This window comes from Pteropus alecto, unplaced genomic scaffold (genome assembly GCF_000325575.1).
Source record: "Pteropus alecto unplaced genomic scaffold, ASM32557v1 scaffold21, whole genome shotgun sequence".
NCBI lineage: Eukaryota > Metazoa > Chordata > Mammalia > Chiroptera > Pteropodidae > Pteropus > Pteropus alecto.
In genome coordinates, this window is record NW_006436282.1 from 24,303,226 (window position 1) to 24,322,351 (window position 19,126).

Below are 19,126 nucleotides of genomic sequence, written 5' to 3' on the forward strand. Positions count from 1 at the left end.
ATTTACCCAGAAAACGTGACATTTAGAGCTGTTCCCGCCTGATGCCAAATTTCTGGGTTGGAACAAGAAAAAGACCCTGACAGTCTCCATGGGTTTTTGAATGTTCCTAAAATTTAGATACTCCCATGAGTATTAAATAGTTCTATTTTTTTTTTTTTACCCCAATATGGGACCACATGGCCTTGGTCTTAGATTAAGCCTGAAATATTTCTCGGAGGACAGTGGGCAGTCACGGAAGAGATGGGACCATGATTTCCAAATGGATTGGTGTGTTAGTCAGGCTTCTGCAGAGAAATGGAGCCAATAGGATGGATAAAGAGATTCATTATGAAGAATTGGCTCGTGTGGTTAGGAAGGCTGACAAGTCCCAACATCCGCAGGGTGAGTTGGCAAGGTAGAAACTCAGGAGAGCCTACGGTGTAGTTGCAGGCTGAAGACCAGCAGACTTGCAAGACCCAGAAAAGGTGAATGTTTTGGTTCAAGTCCAAAGGCAGGGGATGCCCAGTGTCCCTGATGGAAGGCAGTCAGGAAGAATTTACTCTGACTCATGGGAAGGTCGGCCTTTCATTCTATTCAGCCCTTCAACTGATTGGATGGGGCCACTCACATTGGGGAGGAAAGTCTGCTTTACTCAGTCTATCGATTTAACTGTTAATTTCATCCAAAAACATCCTCATAAAAATACCCAGAATGACGTTTGACTGAATATATGGGTTCCCTGTGGCCCAGACAAGATGACACATAAAATTGAGCATCACAATGTGGACTTTCACTTTGATTCAGTTCCCCAAGTCATTCAACAGCTGTTCTATTAATCTGTTATCCCCTCTCAGATTTCTTGACTGGCACGATACATAAAATGGTAAAGAGGCTTCGGCTCAATCAGCAGTGACCGAATTTCCACTGTACGTGGGTATACTGATTAGGCTCTGTGGGGGACAAAGATGGAGTAGTTGTGATTTCTCCCTCAAGATTAAAACTTTCTCCATACCAGATGTCGACCTAGTTTTAGAAATTCATTTTCTTTAATCTAATTGATCCAGAGCGTGTCAGCACTTAGAAGCTTTCTTTCAAAATTTGACTCTCTCGAGTTTAACCAATACCAATGGCTTATTTCCTCTCCATTCACTCAAGTTTTTTTTTCCTCCTCATACTTGCAAAATGAAGGGGCTGCTTTTTATCCTTCTGGTTCTTAATGTTAAGTAAAATCTTGTTGACAGTCACTATACAGTGCGAGGGCAAATGACATCCAAGGAAAACCCTCCACTGCTCCAGAAGCCTTGCAAAGAAAATCAGGCTTCTGTTGGGATTTTGAAACAGCGACCTGATTTCGAACCATGTAGCAAGGTTTCCGCTGGCTCTTCTGCGCACTGGACTTTGCTGGCTGTGTATCCATCCATTGGCTCTGCTCCGTAGTTTGCATTTGTATCATCTTTGGTCTTTTCATGGGTTTATAAGCACCAAGGTCTTATTACCTGAAACTGCCACTCCCAGGCCAGCGTGTTCCAACAACTTCCTGCAGTTCGCTCCTTCCTGTTCTCTTTTCCTCACGCCTTCAGTGTCTGTATTTGGGGGTGAGGGCGTGGGGTGGCAGGGAGAGAAGGAAAGTGGATGCACAGGTTACCATTCGCTTCCTGTTTGGTGTGATTAGTGTAGCATCGAGGGAAAGCGCCAGATTGCAAAGCCTCTGGAGGGTTGAGAAAAGGATGCAGTGACGAGAACAACAGCTGGTCTGCTGGCCTGGGGATCACAGAAGTAGTACGTTTGTCACTTTCCTCATCACTGTTATATGTGCTTTCAGACTTTATATACTGTGTGTTCCTGTGAAATTTGGAAGAATCTGTACAAATGGATTTAGGATGGAAAGGTTTAGGTTGTCGTACGGAGCCCTTGGAAATGCTGCATCTGGGAAGGGGGTTCCTCATGAATCAAAGATGCTGGCTTCGAGCTCTAAAGCTGTTCTTTCTCGTCCAGATCAGATTTTTTTTTTTTTAATTTAAACATTTATAATTTGAAGTGAGAAAGAAATATACCCAGATTGAATAATCCAATAAGAGCATGAAGATTTAGGAGTAGAATAACTAATGTTAATCTTAGGGTGGCGAGGTGATCGTAAAACTCTGGGTTAAGGTGTAGGAGAGACCTACATGCACTCAGGAACCTCCGTGGAAAGATAGATTGCTTTTGCCCTTAAAATGTTTCCAAGGGAAAAAGTCCTCTGGTTCAGTGGTTTTCTTTTAAGGCTAATGGCCGAAGCCGCTTTGAGAGCAAGGCGGGGAGAGAAAATGCTGGTATTTCCATAAGAAAGATTGATGCTTAAATTAGTGTTCAGTGACATGGTCCTGTTAACAACTCCTTGGAAAAATTATTGAGGAGAGACAGCTTTTTATTATTTTTATTAAGCTTTTATGGAATCTCCTGCTGTTTCATAGAACTTCAAATGGGAAATCAGAGACTCAGTAGCATAATCTTTCAGTTCTCGGTTATTAGCAGAGGTTTTGTCCTGGTGAGCTGTGCCGCAGGTTTTAATTATCCATGTCCCTGCACTGACTCTTTGTGTTCAGATTTAATTCGTCCCCCAGTTACCTTTTCATGAATATGGTTTGTCTGCACAATCAATCAGATGGATTTCGCTGTTGATCCAATTGGGTTGCAAAGACTTTGTCGATTGGCCGAAGCCTGCATGTTACAATCATCTAGAGGCAGTTGGGTGGTCCGCTGAAAATAAATCTCATTTGGGGATAACAAAGGGAGGTAAATCTGAATTCAAGACTTTGGTTTGGATCTCAGATGGCATTGGATAATGATAAATATTTCCTTGGCAATCTGTGTGAAGCTCACAGGCTAAGACCCCTTTCAGCCTTCTGAAGAGAAAACAATTTAAGGCAAAATTATGGTCTGTGGGGATTGCAGTCAGTTCTGAAATGAGCCTAGAAGAAAAATATCCTGTATTATCTAAATGATTGCTAAAGAATGGCAATGACTATTTTTAAATAGAGTTTATAAAAATTTTGTGTAAATTTTACATTTAAACACTTGGAGAAGTTTACAAGATTTATTAAATTCTTCCTTTTAGCAAGTTCAAATTCAAACTCGGTATGCTTCAAAAATGTATGACACACATATCCTGAATGGTGCGGGAGAATTAGGAAACATAAACAATGAAGAAGTAAAAATAACTTCACCAAGATGACTTTTTTTTTTTTTAAATTTTCAGGCGTACATGTATGTGTGTACGCTTACACACTGATCTTACAACGTCCAGATCTTATTGTAATAGTGTTGTAAGCTGGTTTTTCCATCTAACAGTGTATTATTCACATCTTTATATGTCAGTATTCTTCTCTACTATTGTTATAAATGCCTGTATAGCATTTTATTTATTTTTCTTTTCATTTATTGAATACCTATGTAGAATGTATGATGTGCCAGACAAAGCGCAGGTAACTTTACAAATATTAACTCATTTCACATAAATACAGATGCAACATAGTTCATTTTTACCATTCCACCAATGTTGGGTATTTAAGGTATTTTTATGATTTTAAGTATCTTTGCAATGAACATACCTCAAAATCTGTGCTTATCTTCATTTCCTTAGGATAAGTTTTCAGAAGTGGAATTTCTAGGTCAAATGGCATGAAAATTTGAAGGCTTTTGAAATTAGATAGATATTAAACTGCCACTAGAAAGGCTAAGCCAATTTTATATTTTAACTAGCGACATGTGAGCAGGCATCCTTGCTGACAGAATAGTTTCACTAAAACGGACAATAAAAATCTAGAAAACGCAAAAGCAAAGAAAAATACATTTCTAAAACTATAGACAACATTTTTCTCATTTTTAATGGCATTCATCTTTTTCTTATTGATTTTTGAGAGTGTTTTTGATATGAAAGATATTAACCTTGTGTAATATGTTGTGGTTTTTCCCCTGAGTCATTTGTTAGGAAACTCTGATTCTTAGTTACTATCATATGTGAGTGTTACTTTTTTTGGTAGTCAATATATTTTTTGTGTGTGCGGTTTATGGGTTTTCTCTTTGCATTTATGCTTATTTGGGTTTTACTTGCCCCTAAATGATATAAAAATATACATAAATTTTGTTCAAGTACTTTTATGGTTTCACTTATTTTATTTTGACTCTCTAATTCATCTGGAATTTATTTTGGTTAGCATGCATTTTTTGTGAAACCATCTACAACGCTCTCAGTACATAGGAGCAAATGTCGTCCATACGGGTTTGAAGCAAGTCTGTATAATGAAATAGCAAACCTTGGGCTTCATAACAACACATTTTAAAAATGAGCATTTATTAACTTCCTACCATGTGTCAGGTGGTATGCTAAAGGCTTTGCATGTGTTATTTCATGGGGTCCCAGCAAGAAGCTCAGCTTAAAGCGTTCTTTGTTATCGAGATGGCATCATGGTAACTGGGTGTCTTCCCAAATGGCCCAGGGCACTGCTCGGAGAGGGGCATAATCACCCAGCCACACGCCCGTGTTCACCTGCGGGTTCTTCTTCTCATCCATGTCACCATGGCCGCTGGGACGTCATCTGGGCAATGTCACCGTCTCTCCTTTTCCTGCTAGATTCTCTTTCTAAAGGTTTATAAGTGCAGCTGTTCCTGGGAACGAGCGTTGGTGTATGCTCTCTTACTGAAGGCATTTATTGACACAATTGGCATTTTTATGGCCTTTCTGTTTCTAATCTAGGGGAGATGATCCCTGCATAATAAGCCTGGGTTTCCATTTTTAGGCAGCTGTCTTCATGTGGCCATGTGTTTCTTCCCTTTCCTCTTACAAACTCCACCACAGGCAGCCACATCTGCACATGTTTTTCCAGGATCTCTGGAAGTTCACCTCCGTCCCCGTGGGCCCCAGACCCCAGGGATTTACCTCCCGGTCTGCGCTGCCACACGTTCAGCCCGCCGAGGGCCTGCACTACTGACTGCTCCTGTGTCCAGAGTTGCTATTTATGGATTCTTATCATCCCTTGGTACTCAGGCTTTTTAAACCAGATTCGACACATAAATTGTTAATTTCTGAAGTCTTGCTTGTATTAGCAGTGAGGCTTTTCTTTGCCTTTCTTTATTGACCATTAAAACCTCAACTCATGAATTCATTCAAAAGTATTTTCCAAGTGCCTCGTGCGGGGCTTGGGAGAACACACATGCAGATAAAAAAGGTAGGGTCTCTGTCCTCCCTGAGTTTATAATCTAGTAAGGAGAAAAACGTCGTCATCCAAGACGTGAATGTTATGACAATCTGGGATAAGTACAAAGTGTGATTAAGAAAAGTGAGAGGAATTGTAAGGGGCTATAAAGTGAACCTGATGTGTCTTAGGTCCTAGGAAGGTGCTCTGAGGAAGGGAGACTTAGGTGCCGTCTGAAGAGGCCTGGGCCTGAATCAAGTGAGGGCAGTGCAGGAGAACTCTGTGCAAAGGCCCTGAGGTAGAAAGGAGCAAAACATACTTCAGGAACTAAAAGGAGACAAGAAGGCAGAGCCTGGGTCGATGAGATGAGGCCAGAGAGGTGTGTCCAGGCCAGGTGACAGCCATGATTTTCACTAAAAAAATGAATAGGGAGTGAAGAAAGTGTGATATGTGACAAAGATTGCCATTCGCTATGTGTGTGTGTTTTTTAAATTATCCAATTATAAATTACCACTAATCAAATAATTCTTAATTTTGAACCAATCAATGGTTCAATCACTCAGAATTATATTAAGTGGCTACTATGTAAATGGCTTTGAACTAGGTGCTTCAAGGGTTACAAAGATGACAAAAATATAAGTCCTGCCCTCCAGATGCTTGCATTCTAGCAGGGGACAATAAATGCTGCAGGAATAACTTTAATACAAATAAGAACAGTACAGAAAAACAAGTACGAGTGTTTAGAAATAGGATGATTATCTTAGGAGAAAGGTGACTAATTTCTTGAGAAAATGGCTGTGGCATTAGCTTTTCTTTTTTCTTTTTTTCTTTTAAAGTTTTATTGAGACATAATTCATACGCACACAATTCACCCATTTTAAATGTACAATTTAACAGTTTTTATTACAGCCACAGATAGGTGTGACCATCACCACAGTCAATTCTAGGACATTTTTATTACCTCAAAAAGAAGTGCTTTGCTCTCACTCCTGGTATCACTCGACCCCCCCTAGTCCTAGCCCACCACTAATACCCTCTCTGTCTCTAGAGACGTCCTGGTTCTGGCATTTGTATGAATGGAATCATATACTATATGGTCTTTGGGGACTGACTTCTTACACGTCATATAATAGTTTTAAGGGTCATCCATGTTGCAGTGTGTATGAGCATTTTAGTCCTTTTAATGGTCAAATAATATTCTATTGTATGGCTATACCACATTTGTTTACCAATTCATTAGTTGGTGGACATTTGTGTTGTTTACAGCTTTGGGCTATTGTGAGTAATGCTGCTATGAACAGTCATGTACTTGTATTTATTTGAATAAATTTCGATTCTTTAGAGTGAAACTGCAGGATTATACAGTCGCTGTATGTTTAATCATTAGAGGAGGGACCAGACTGTTTTCCAAAGTGGCCTCTGTTTTTCATCCCCACCAGCAGTGTATTTAGGTTCTGATTTCTCTCCCTCCTTATCAACACTTGTCATTATCTCACTTTTTGATGATAGCCAATCTAGTGGGTGTGAAGTAGATCTCATTGTGGTTTGGTCTGCATTTCCTTGATGATCACTGATGGCCAACATCTTTTAATGTCATGGCTTTAGTTCTTACATTAAAAAATATAATGGATAACTCCTATCTTTTTGCATTGATGAAAGAATGAAGATAAAAATGAATATAAACTCCATGGAGATAGGGACCCTCCTGTCTTATTCATATCTGCAATCCCATTACCTCATAGTAGGCAATAGTATGTAGCAAAATATTGGATGAATAAATGGGTGGGAGGGTGGGTGAACGGAAGGATGGATGGATGGATGGATGGATGGATAGATAGATGGATAGATTGGAAGATGAATGAGTAGATGTATATATGAATGGATGGATGCCTTCTTTCTGACAAAGTTGGAGTAAAAATTTCTAAGATGTAATGTAGTTTTCTTCATCTTCCTTTTCCCTTGCCTTATTCAGTTTGACTCATTCTTATATTTACACAGAAAGGAAACTTGTCAGGTTTTAGATCTCTGTAGCTCATTTTTTTTTGTCTCCGAATTGTTCACCTTTCAGAACTGTGGAAAATAAGAAAGACTTCAAAGAAACCTTTAGAAGTCCAGCTTTTTAATTAAATGTTTTATTTTTTTTAGTTTTCCAAAAACTGTCTCCATCTTCTTTGAACTGTTTTTCTATTTTCATGATTCTTAACAAAATCAAACAACAATAAACGACAACAAAAACAATAGCAAAAAGATTATTCTGGTCCAGCAATCATGCATTAATAAACTTCCAAAAGCAAATTGAGATCCTCAAGTCATTATTTTTCCTTAATAGGCATTATTATTGGGTACATAGACAATAACACTTGCTAAAGTGGTAAGGGCAGAATCTTAAAATAAATGCAAATCTATACCTTCCCACGCAGCATCTCATCTACCCTTAAGTTTTTAGAAATGATTTATACAGCAAAATATCAGAGCTTCCGGTCAAATGGCCTTTCATCAGCTGGAGGTTACCTCGGAATCTTAGGTATTTCTGAATTTAAAACTGTGCTCTTTTCGTGCGTCACGACCATCGTTGGAACACTGCCAGAGACTAAAGTACTAAGCTCGGATTCTCAAAGGTCCTTTGAGTCAGAGGCACTGAACTCAGCTCCTCAGAAGACTCTATCAAGAGGCTGTATCATGTCTCAGGTCTCGTTGGGGCCAAAAAGTCCTAAGTAATAGGAATCCAGCAAGTAAACTGTTAAGTTGGTGATGCCTCTTGAGATTCAATTTCTCTCAAGAAAACCAATAAAGTGATTATCTCATGACTCCCAGGACTTTTATCATAACAAGAAGAATGGTTTTCTAAAGTGTTGCTTTTTTTTGCCCTGTTTACTATTATCTTTTGTTTTTCATTTTGTCAGTTGTTATTTAATACCTTGGAAGCTGTAGGTCTCTGAAAAGTCTGCATAGCCCAAGCCAAAGTTGCTTCAAAAATTATTTTTCACCCAAAAACAGAAGGTTGAGATAGAAGACCTTCTGCCAATTTGGCATCAGAAAGGCTGCTTTTAGGCCAGTTAAAAGGACATTCTGCTAATATAATAAATACAGGCCATCTTAAGGGGATGAAAAAGCATTTTCCAGAACTTTATTCATTGTGTTAAAGATTTAAGCATAAACCTCTGAAAATTCCTGAGAACTAAATTTCTACCTTTAATGCATTTCTTTGCTACGGTTTTTCCACTTTCTCTTTTCAGAAGCCTTGAATTCATTTACCCCATTTTATTAAAATGAAACTAAGTAAAACTTAAGAGTCACAAAAGGTAATTTAAAAGAAATTATTCCACTATCTCTGCACAATACTATTTATGTTGAGGTCTTCTCTATCTCTCGCCTTACCTACTCAAAGGGAGGAAGCATTTCCAGAGTCCCTGGGTGGAAGGGTGGCCGGTCAGTCTGAGATTTATTGCCATGAGCCAGGAGCATTTCCTTGAGTAAATGGGAGGATACAATGCCTCGCATATATTTGGTATTCAATGAAAATTTGCTGGATGGATACACAGATGAATGAATAACATGACGAAGGTGAGTATAATGGTCAATTTTATGTGTTAATTTGGCTAGGCAATGGTGCCCAGATGTTTGGTCAAACATTCTAGATGTTTCCAAGGGTGTATCTTAGATGAAATTAACATTTAAATCAGCAGACTTTAAGTAAAGCAGATTACCCTCTATAATGTGGTTGGGCCTCATCTAATTAGCTGAAGGCTTTAATAGAAAAAGGCTGACCTCCTTCAAAGAAGAGGGAATTCTGCCAGCAGACTGCCTTTGTGAACTGAAGTATAATTTCTTCCCTGCATCTCCAGCCTACCCTGCAGCTTTTGAACCTACCAGCTTCCACAATTTTGTGAGCCAATTCTTTAAAATAAATTTCTAAAATCTCTCTCAATGCCTTTCTATCTAGCTACCTACCTATCCGATCCTACCCTACCCTATCCTATTCCATCCTATTAGTTCTGTTTCTCTGGAAAACCCTGGCAATTCAGTGAGTTCAGGAGAACTTCTTGGTTGAGTACATACTACACTGGCTAAGGCCACTGAGAGTGAAAAATAGCAAGGGATATGTGACATAGGCTGAGTCGTTTGTTCAAATTGCATGTGCCAGGGCATCCACATAGCAGCCACAGCAGAGAAGAGCAATGTTGCTCAAAGGAGCCAAATGAGCTGAACATCTTTTCTACCAAACACCAACGTATCTCTCCATGGTTGAAATAGTGGTCCACGTGGTCCAGGTGGAAGTTTGGATTCTGCTTTTCCTCCTAATATTAGAATCTCATTCAACATTTTCTCCTTTTGCTATGTAGGCTTCAAAAATAGTTGTAATGGTTCTCAGATATCTTATCATATTCTCTATTGTTAGACACATGTTTCTAGCTCAACATTATGGATAATGCTTCATGGAACATCTTCATATACATGTGCTTTCTAATCTCTTAATTGTTCTGTAGGGTAAACAATCAGTAATGGGATTGCTGGATGGGACAGTAAGAACATTTTGTTCTCCTAAAGGAAATAGAAAATAGAAAGTAGAGAAATAAAGAAGAAAACCATTATAAATAGAAAACGACAGAAGACAAAAATCCAAATAGATCAATCGTTGGAAAAATTATAAATTGATTAAAGTGGCCTGTTAAAAATTATAGACTCTCAAACTGGATTTCTAACATAGCAGTTACATATGGTTACATCTGGTTTGCAAGAGCAATACCTAACAGAATGACACAGAAAGAATGAGAGTAAGGAGATGGAGAAAATGTATTCTAATACTAACCAATGGAAGCTGTTATAGCAATAATATCAGTTACAATAAAGTTGAAGGTGAAGAGGCGATATTAGAAACAATGTGCTGAGATGTCACATGTCGTTTCTAACCACATCGCCTTCACATCTACATCAGAAACTGTCTAATTTACAAGTAGAATTTGGCAACTCCTTAGTCATAAGGAAAGATTCGAAGACACTACTCTCAGCAACAGATAGGTCAAGCTGAAAAGTTGGTAAGAATGTAGAAAATCACAACAATGAGAATTAAATGTGACTTAATAGACATATATAAAACTTTGCATTCAAGAAATAGAGAGTAGTCACTTATAAGTGGAATGTTGTTGCAAAGTGAGCAAAAGACTCCAAAAAGTCTCGATATTTTCCAAAGATCGATATAACATACAATTAGATTTTAAAAATTCTCAAAAGACAGCAAAAATACATATACAAAGATACTTATTGGGAGTATTTTTAAAAGTAGCTTCAAATTGGAATGACCTTATTGTCCATGATTACATGAATGGCTTGGAAAAAAAAAAGAATATTATACATTGGTTAAAGCGAAAGAATTAGATGTACTAGTATCCACATGCATAAATTTTGAAAATATTGAATGGAAAAATCAAGTTCAAGAAGGATATGCAAAACCATTCATGTGAAATTAAAAAAAATATAAGAGAATACCACATATTGTTCATGGATACAATTATATGTAGGAAAAATATAAAATTATTTTAAAGAAAAGATAATCATTTGCATTTGGGGGTATAGAGTTAGGGATAGAAGGAATCAAAGAGAATTTCTACTATACATCTAATGTTTCTTTTAGAAACCTAAAACAAATATAGTTAAATGTTAACATTTGTTAATTCTGAGTGCTGGATATGTAGCTACCTGCTATATTACTCTCCGTTCCTTTCTGTTTAAAATATCCCATTAGGAACAAAAGTTTGAGTTCCTTGCCTAAGGATAGGGAGTTAGCACTACGTATTTTAGTTTCAATATTTTGGTTTCTTTATTTTTTATTGTACAAAAGTTCTTAATGTTTATCATTTCAAACTGAATTCTTTCTATTTTTTCCTAAGTTTATTTATACTTAAAAACTGACTTGGTTTTTAGTCTTTCATTCTTGAAATTTATTCTTTGTTTGCATTCTTACTCACTTTTCTCCTTGACCCCTGAGAGTTTTGGTCATAACTATTAAACAAGAAAGAATTACAGAGTCGGTTGTGTTTTTTTTTTTTTCTTTTTTTTTTTAGGAGAACCTTGAGTGTAAGGATGAAATACAAATCTAAATTTATCATCTCCGAGTTAAGCTTGATTGTGATTCAAGGAGCATCATCCAGTTCCTCAGAAGAAAAAAAATATGTTTTTCTTTTCCTTTTTAATCAAGTAGCAATTATATTTTTTGAGCATCTGTGACACACCCAATGCAGTGCGTCAAGTCTAGAGTATTGTGGAGGACCAAAGAAATTGAGAACAAGAACTTTTTCTGCACTCAAAAAAGGTGACAGTCAACTTTGACTTCTCTATGAAAAGCTAAATGCCTTCCCATAGCAAGGAAATAACAACTGGAAGGAGCTAAGGAATTCTTGATTGTTAGCATTTTGAAAGAAAAGGAAAACCTTTCTCCACCAATGGCCAGCCTCAGAACCTCCATCCCTGACTTCCCAGACCGAGTTTATTCGTTTGCAGTGCTTCCTAGCTCAGGGTTGGGAAGCAGAGGAGGTTCATTCTACAACACTCCTTGTAGTTCTTATCAGAGCCCTTACTATGCTAAGTGCCTGATGACTTGGATGTTCTCTGTCCAACCCTTAGCTCCAAGGGCTAGGTGTCCATCAAGCATTGCTTGGTGTCCTACGCCCTGGTCTCAAGCATGGTAGGTGCTCAGCGCATGTTTGTTGAAGGTGGGAGGGAGGGAGTAAATGAAGCACATAGTAAACTCTGAGGAATTTGGCTACAATAAGACCATGAAAACAGGCAAAAAATGAAGTTTACCAAAAGCATTGATAATATGAGTATTTGGAGATAGATTTTCATCGTTGTGAAAGATTGGTCTTTAATACTCTCAGGTGTCTTTAGTGGGGATGGGGGTGGGAAAGTGGGCCAGGACCCCAAATTTTAATTAAAAAAAAATTGGAATAAAGGTATGCTCTGCAAAAACTTAAGACTGAGATTTCAAATCACTAGACTTATAATTTTATTCGGAAATTTCTAAGGAGCGAGAACCCGAGATTCGTCCCCAGATGCTAAAGCTATCCTCTGCTCTGGCTTAGACGACGAGGGAGGTGCCATCCGGTTCTGAAGCTGCGGCCGCTTCCCTTTCTCCTCCACTTAACTCCTCCTCATCCTTTGGTCTCAGCTCAAACTTTCGATTATCAGAGAGTTAAGTGCTCTGGCTGGGGTGGAACAAAAGCCTGCTTTAGACTATTGCTTCTCGAACCTGGCTGTGAGCAAGAATTACCTGGAGAGCTCATTAAAATCCAGATTTCTGGGCCCTGGCCCCACCTCCAGAGATTCCTACTGAGTAGGTCTGGAATGGAGCCCGATACTTTGCGTTTCTCCCCTAGCTCCTGGTGATGCTGAAGCTGCTGCTTTACTGACCATACGTTCAGAAGCTCTGCTCTAGACCAGCACCTCTCAGACTTCGAAGCCCATTTAGGCCCCTCCAGATCTTGTTAAGACACAGAAGGCAATTCGATGGTTTTGGGGTGGGGCCAAGGTTCTGCATTTCTAACACCGCCCAGGTGAGGCCCCAGGTGAGATTGGCTGCTGGTTTGAGTAGAAGGACCAGAGGCACAGAGTTCAGCTGGACTGTCAGCCTCGCAACGAATGTGCCTGCACAGGGAGCACAGCAAAGCCGCGACAGCTGGAGGCTGCTGTTGTTGGCTGGAGAGCCTTACTAGCAGGAAATCCCCAGCAGCCATGGCATTTGCCCTTCACTGCTTCTTTCTTCTCTGAGAATTTCGGTTTTGCAGTGCCCTTTAGTTGAAGGACAATTGTGAGTAAAGAACTTTGAGAGAGATGATTACAGTTTCTAATAATGATCAAGATTGTTCAATTTCCTCTGAGTTTATGATATGTACAGAGGGTTGGTTTTCATCAAAGTCTGAAATAACATTTGCATCAGCAATGACCTGCTTCTTGTGCAAACGGGCAGAGTGCTCTTCTTAAAGCTCATAGAAACGCTTCCAATCAGGTCTTAGATTACATTCTTTAATAAGATAATTCTTGTTTTATAGAATATTGCGTAGAAGGATAAAATTATAAGAGCTCAATGCTGACCAGCATTTTTTAAATTAAGATTATTTTAATGCAGATTTAGGGGGAGCAGGCTTATATTTGACCACTCAATTTTATTTATACAAGAGGCAGACAAATATCATTAGACTATAATGTGCTTTCCACACATTTAATGTTGAAAAAGCTATTTATCTTGTAGATGTTTCAAAAAAAAATGTGTATCTCAGTTCCTCTGTTCTAAAAACATGAGCTTCTGGATTCTGAAGATTCCTGGGGTGAACTAGCTGCTAGTATAATCTGTGAAGCCTAAGAATAGTGCCTTCTTAGCTGTGTTTGACTGCAGGAACTATCTAAACCAGCGGTCCCCAGCCTGTTTGGCACCAGGGACTGGTGCTCCTATGAGAATCTAATGCCTGATGATCTGAGGCGGAGCTGAGGCGGTGATGCTAGCGCTGGGGAGCAGCTGCAGATACAGATGAAGCTTGCTGGCCTGCTGCTCCCCTCCTGCTGTACAGCCCCATTCCTAACAGGCCACGGACTGATACCAGTCTGTGCCTGGGGGTTGGGGACCCCTGATCTAGACCATGAACCAAGGTCTGCTCTTGATGCAGAGCAGCTTCTGGGGTTCTCCATCAGAGCTGAGTGAGGGGTTGCCTGAGAGTTTACTGATAACTTGGCCGCACCCAAACTAGCTAAGTCAGAATCTCTGTAGGCGGTGGCCCCTGGCATCTGTTGTGCAAAGTTCCCTGCTGATTCTAAGGTATAATCAGGGCTGAGAACCAGTGGTCTAGAGGCCTGGGCCCTCTTTCATTTCTAAATTTCATTTTGGATTATAATCTTCTTGGATCATGGTTCTGGTTCCTCTGCGTTTGCTCAGTCTGAGCCAAATTCACAGATCAGTTTTACACCCACCTTTCCTTATAGTTCTACATTTTTCTCCATGAATTAAACACTCTGATTATCCTCTGGCTATTCTATAATTAGAAGACACAATTTTTTTCATAATTTTAACTAATCCTGATCCACATTAGATTTTTATTAGTAGTTCAAGAAATACATGCATGTTTCTCGTGGGTTGAAAGTATGCCTTTCCACCCACTTTTTTTCCTACAAGGATGCTGAATTAACGTATGTTTTTTATTTAATTATCCATGATTCCTGGTGCCTAATTTAGTGCTTGGGGCACAGAAGGGACTCAGCAAATATTCGTTAAATGTAAAAGTCATTGATTCTTCTCTCTCCTTTAACTCTCATGCTCAAATATTCAGTCAGTTTTCGAGTCGTGCTGATGTAAGCTCTAAAACATGTCTAAAATCCATTTGCTTGGTTGCATTAGCAACCGTTACTGCCTCGGTACAGACCAGCATTCTCTCTGTCTCCCAGTTCCTCTCCCTCCTCTCCTGGGCCCTCCCCACCCCCACACTGGACACAGACTCCGCCCCCACACCCCAGCTTCCACTGTGCAGCCAAAGAGATTTTTTTACAATGATTTTCTTCGAATTTATTATTTTGATTCTTATCACATTATTGATACTTAAATAATGTAGACTTTTAAACTATAAAAACGTCTAGTAAATCTCACTTTTCACAAGTTCATGTTGTTTGTATAGATTCTGCACTTTTTAAGTCTTATTTCTGTTATGTTAGCTGGTTGATAGTGTGGCTTGCATCTTTTTGTGCAATGTGTTTCCTAAGAAGTTATCATTGGCATTTAGTAAAACTGTTTTCACAATTGATATACAATCAGTAAATGCTGTGTGTGTTCTGATTGGTCCACCGACTGGCTGTTCCCCCATCTCTCTTTCCTCAGGCCTCCCTATTCCCAGAGACACAACAATAATGACATTAGGCCAATTAATGACCTTACAATGGTCTGCAAGTGTTCAAGTAAAAGAAAGAGTCACATGTCTCTCACTTTAAATCAAAGATTAGAAATGATTAAGTTGAGTGAAGACGGCATACCAAAAACCAAGGTAAGCCAAATAGGCCTTGTCTGCCAAACAGTTGTGAATGCAAGGGGAAGGTTCTTGAATGAAACTCCACATGAATGATAAGAAAGTGAAACAGCCTTACTGCTGATACGGAGAAAGTTTTAGTGCTCTGGGTAGAAGATCAAGCCAACTGTAACATTGCCTTAAGCCATAGCCTAATCCAGAGCTAGGCCTGAACTCTGTTCAGTTCTCTGAAAGCCGATAGAGGTGAGGAAGCTGCAGAAGAGAAGTTGGAAGCTAGCAGAGGTTGGTGCATGAGCTTTAAGGAAAGAAGCCATCTCCATAAAAGTGCCAGGTGAGGCAGCAGGTGCTGATGTAGAAGCTGCAACCAATTACCCAGAAGACCTAGCTACGATGATGAATGAAGGTAGCTGCACTCAATAACAGATTCTCAGTGTAGACCAAAGAGCTTTCTATTAGAAAATGCCATCTAGGACTTTCATAGCTAGAGAGAAGTCAAGACCTGGCTTCAGAGCTTCAAAGGACAGGTTGACACTCTTGTTAGGGGCTAATGTAGCTGGTGACTTTTAAGTTTAAGCCAATGCTCATTTACCATTCTGAAAAATCCTAGGGCCCTTAATAATTATGCCAAATCTACTCTGCTTGAGTTCTTTAATAGAAAAACAAAGTCTAAATGACAGCGTATCTGTTTACAACACTGCTTGCTGAATATTTTAAGCCCACTATTGAGACCCACTGCTCAATAAAAAGAGATATATTTCAAAATATTACTGCACATTGTAAAAGCACCTGGTCACCCATGAGCTCTGATGGAGATGCACACGAGATTAATGTTGTTTATATGCTCCTAACAAAACACCCATTCTGCAGCCCGCAGATCAAGAGTAATTTCAACTTTGAATTCTTATTGTTTAAGAAGTACATTTCGTAAGGCCATAGCTGTCATAGATAGTGATCCCTCTGACAGACCTGGGCAAAGACAATAGGAACCCTTCTGCAAAGGAGTCACCATTCTAGAGCCATTAGGAACATTCGTGATTCATGGGAAGGTCAAAATATCAACATTAATAGGAACTTGAGAGAAGTTGACACCAAACTCGTGGATGACTTTGAGGGGTTCAAGACTTCAGTGGGGAAAATAACTGCAGATATGATGAAAATTGCAAAAGAACTAGAATCAGAGGCGGAGCCTGAAGATGTGGCTGATTGTCGCAGTCTCATGATAAAACTTGAATGAATGAGGAGTAGCTTTTATGGCTGAGCAAAGAAACTAGCTTCTTGAGATGGCATCTACTCCCAGTAAAGATGTCGTGAAGACTTTTGAAATGACAACAAAGGATTTAGAATATTACATAAACTTAGTTGATGAAGCAGCAGTAAGCTTTGAAAGGATTGACTCTAATTTCGAAAGAAGTTCTATCGTGGGTGAAATGCTATCAAACAGCATCATACTACAGAGAGATCGTTCACGAAAGAAAAGTCAATTGACGTGGCAAACTTTGTTGTTGCCTTATTTTAATAAATTGCCACAGCTACCCCAGTCTTCAGTAACCACCCCCTGATCAGTCAGCAGCCATCAGCATCGAGGCAAAACCCTCCACCAGAAAAATGATTACTACTCGCTGAAGGCTCAGATGATGGCAATATTTTTTAGCAATATTATTTTAAATGCACACTTAATAGACTACAATATAGCTTAAGCATAACTTTTATATGTACTGAGAAACAAAAAAATTCTTGTGACTATTGCATTATTTGCTTTATTATAGTGGTCTAGAACAAAATCTGCAATATCTCTGAGATATGCCTATAAATAGAATAGTTTCTGATTTGAAAGAGGGTGGTAGAGTGAAGGTAGAGGGTTATTTTAGATACCGGTCATCAGAGAAGGAATGTCTGAGGAGGTAATATTGGACTGAATGTTGAGAAGGCGTGAGCCGCTCCTCCTATGAGACTGGAAGATTGTTCTAGCTGGAGGCAGCAATGAGTTCATCCTATTTCAGGAAAAGCAGCAAGTCCAGCCTGGGGGTAATGCTGTGAGCTAAGGCTGGTAAACAGAGATGAAGACATAAAGCAGGAAGGCCTTAGATCATCAGTCGCGTGTGGACCATGGTTAGGGTTTAGGTAGATTGTAGTTTTAACTTGATGAGACATCTCTGGAAACTTTCGATTAGAGGAGTGATGTGATTTGTTTTATGCTTTTAAAAGAACATTTGGCTGATATGTGGGGAATGTTGTATTATTAAAAAGAATGGTTGCACAAAAAAATCCTTAATGGGCTGCAAAGTCTAGAAGAAAGCATGTAATGATATCTGTGCAATCACCGGAAAGATGTGGGTGAGAAATGATAACTTTTCACTGTTGATTCATAGTAAAATCTTTTTCGACCGTTCATTTTATTTTTCCTCTTTCTTCCTGTCTTCTTGTCTCGTGCATGACTTTCAGCTATTATCTTTATATGGATTGTTCACTTTTCTCACCTTTTAAATTTCTTGTTTGATATAACACACCTTACTAACCCCATGATGTCATCGATTGCCCAACAGCCATCAGCCATGTTGCTGGATTGTTATACACCTGAAAAGAGATAAAGAGTAGCTTTTAGTGTTTTTTTTTTAAAAGCCAAATTGCACCCTCTGATTGACTGAGCAGCATGATCGCGAGCTCCTAAAAGCAGTGGGCAGCTCAGAGGTGCTTGCAAAAGTGCAATGAAACAAAGCAACCTTTAAATTGATGCAGCAGTATACTTAGTTACTATTTCGCGGTAGGCAAACAACAATAAATCTTAAAGGAGAAATCTTCCTAGGACATTATGAAAAGTCAAACTAGCATAAACTCATTGGTCGCTGCCAGCACTCACTTTTATGGTGTTTACATGAACGCTGGTAGCAGAGAATGAGAAAACTTAGTCGTGGCTTTTGGCTGACGTGGAATACAGCAGTAGCAGCGCTCAAGTGGGTCTAGCCACGGCGTTAACTTGTCTCACAGCGAATCATGCTTGGTTTGCTGGACAGTGAGGAGCGCCCTTGGCTCCATTCCTGTCCCTCCGACTCCATCCCAACATCTGCCACACGTTTTCAACTGGGGGCAGTGGTGTGCGGGATAAGCATGCACTGATTCTCTAAAGCCAGATGGTAGAATCTCTTCCCAGCTCCACATTCGGTGATCAGTCATCTCATGCTGGTAGCCTGAAAGCAACTGCAGTGGGAGAGTTTACACCACAGAAATTGGCAGAGGCTACAAATCGGGCACCCTCTCTCTCTTCTCCTTAACCTGCCAAAAGCCAGTGGCTAAACACTTACCACCACATCACTGTCTGGATGCTTCACCAGAAGCTTAGCACGTTGAAATATAAACCCGTCATCTCCTTGCAATATCAGCTCCTCTTCCCACATTCCTCTTATGTGTTGACAGACTTTAAACCCCGTCTCAAATCTCCAGAGGCATCTTTGACCCTGCTTTTTATCCCTTGCCCCAACATGAGATCCTTTCTCAGACTCTACAGATCATGCGTCTCCTATCTCGTGTGCTTTACATCTCTCTATTCCACTGGCTCCCCTAGATAATCCTGGCTGTGTCTTTTCTCTCTCAACCCCAAGCTGGGTCACCAGCAATAGCTGCTTAATTCCCCCATTGAATCCTCAATCTCTACTTCCTTCAGCCCACCTAACACCCGATCATCAGCTTCCTTTCCTGAGGTGTATTTTGTAGTTTATCACTTTTCTGCTTAGAGCTCTCAGTGACTCTTCTGATGACCAAATAAGGTTCATGCTGCATAGCCTGGCATACAAGGCAGTCCACTATGTGAGTATGACCCACCTTTCCAGTTGATTCCTATGATTTTGGTTTCTTTTCTTATACTCATCAATCCCCAAATAGCACACGTGGCATTTCAAACAGAAGGATTTCTAAAATGTGAGTTTTCTGAAAAGCTCTTCTGTCCTCTCTGCCTGGGTAAAACACACTCTTTTTTTT

General features: G+C 39.5%; 1 protein-coding gene across 6 annotated transcripts in view; it reads left to right on the forward strand.

Annotated features, from left to right (window-relative positions):
* Window positions 1-19,126, forward strand: part of BMPER (BMP binding endothelial regulator) — a 219,466-nt gene that overhangs the window by 175,961 nt on the left and 24,379 nt on the right. Inside the window, exon 14 of one of the 6 annotated variants that reach the window (XM_025046907.1) lies at window positions 11,216-12,065. The exons of the other annotated variants lie outside the window; for them this stretch is intronic. Coding sequence (XP_024902675.1) covers window positions 11,216-11,378 — 163 coding nt within the window. The 3' untranslated portion in view covers window positions 11,379-12,065. Of the gene's footprint in view, window positions 1-11,215; window positions 12,066-19,126 lie in introns of those variants that run through there. 6 annotated transcript variants of the gene reach the window in all.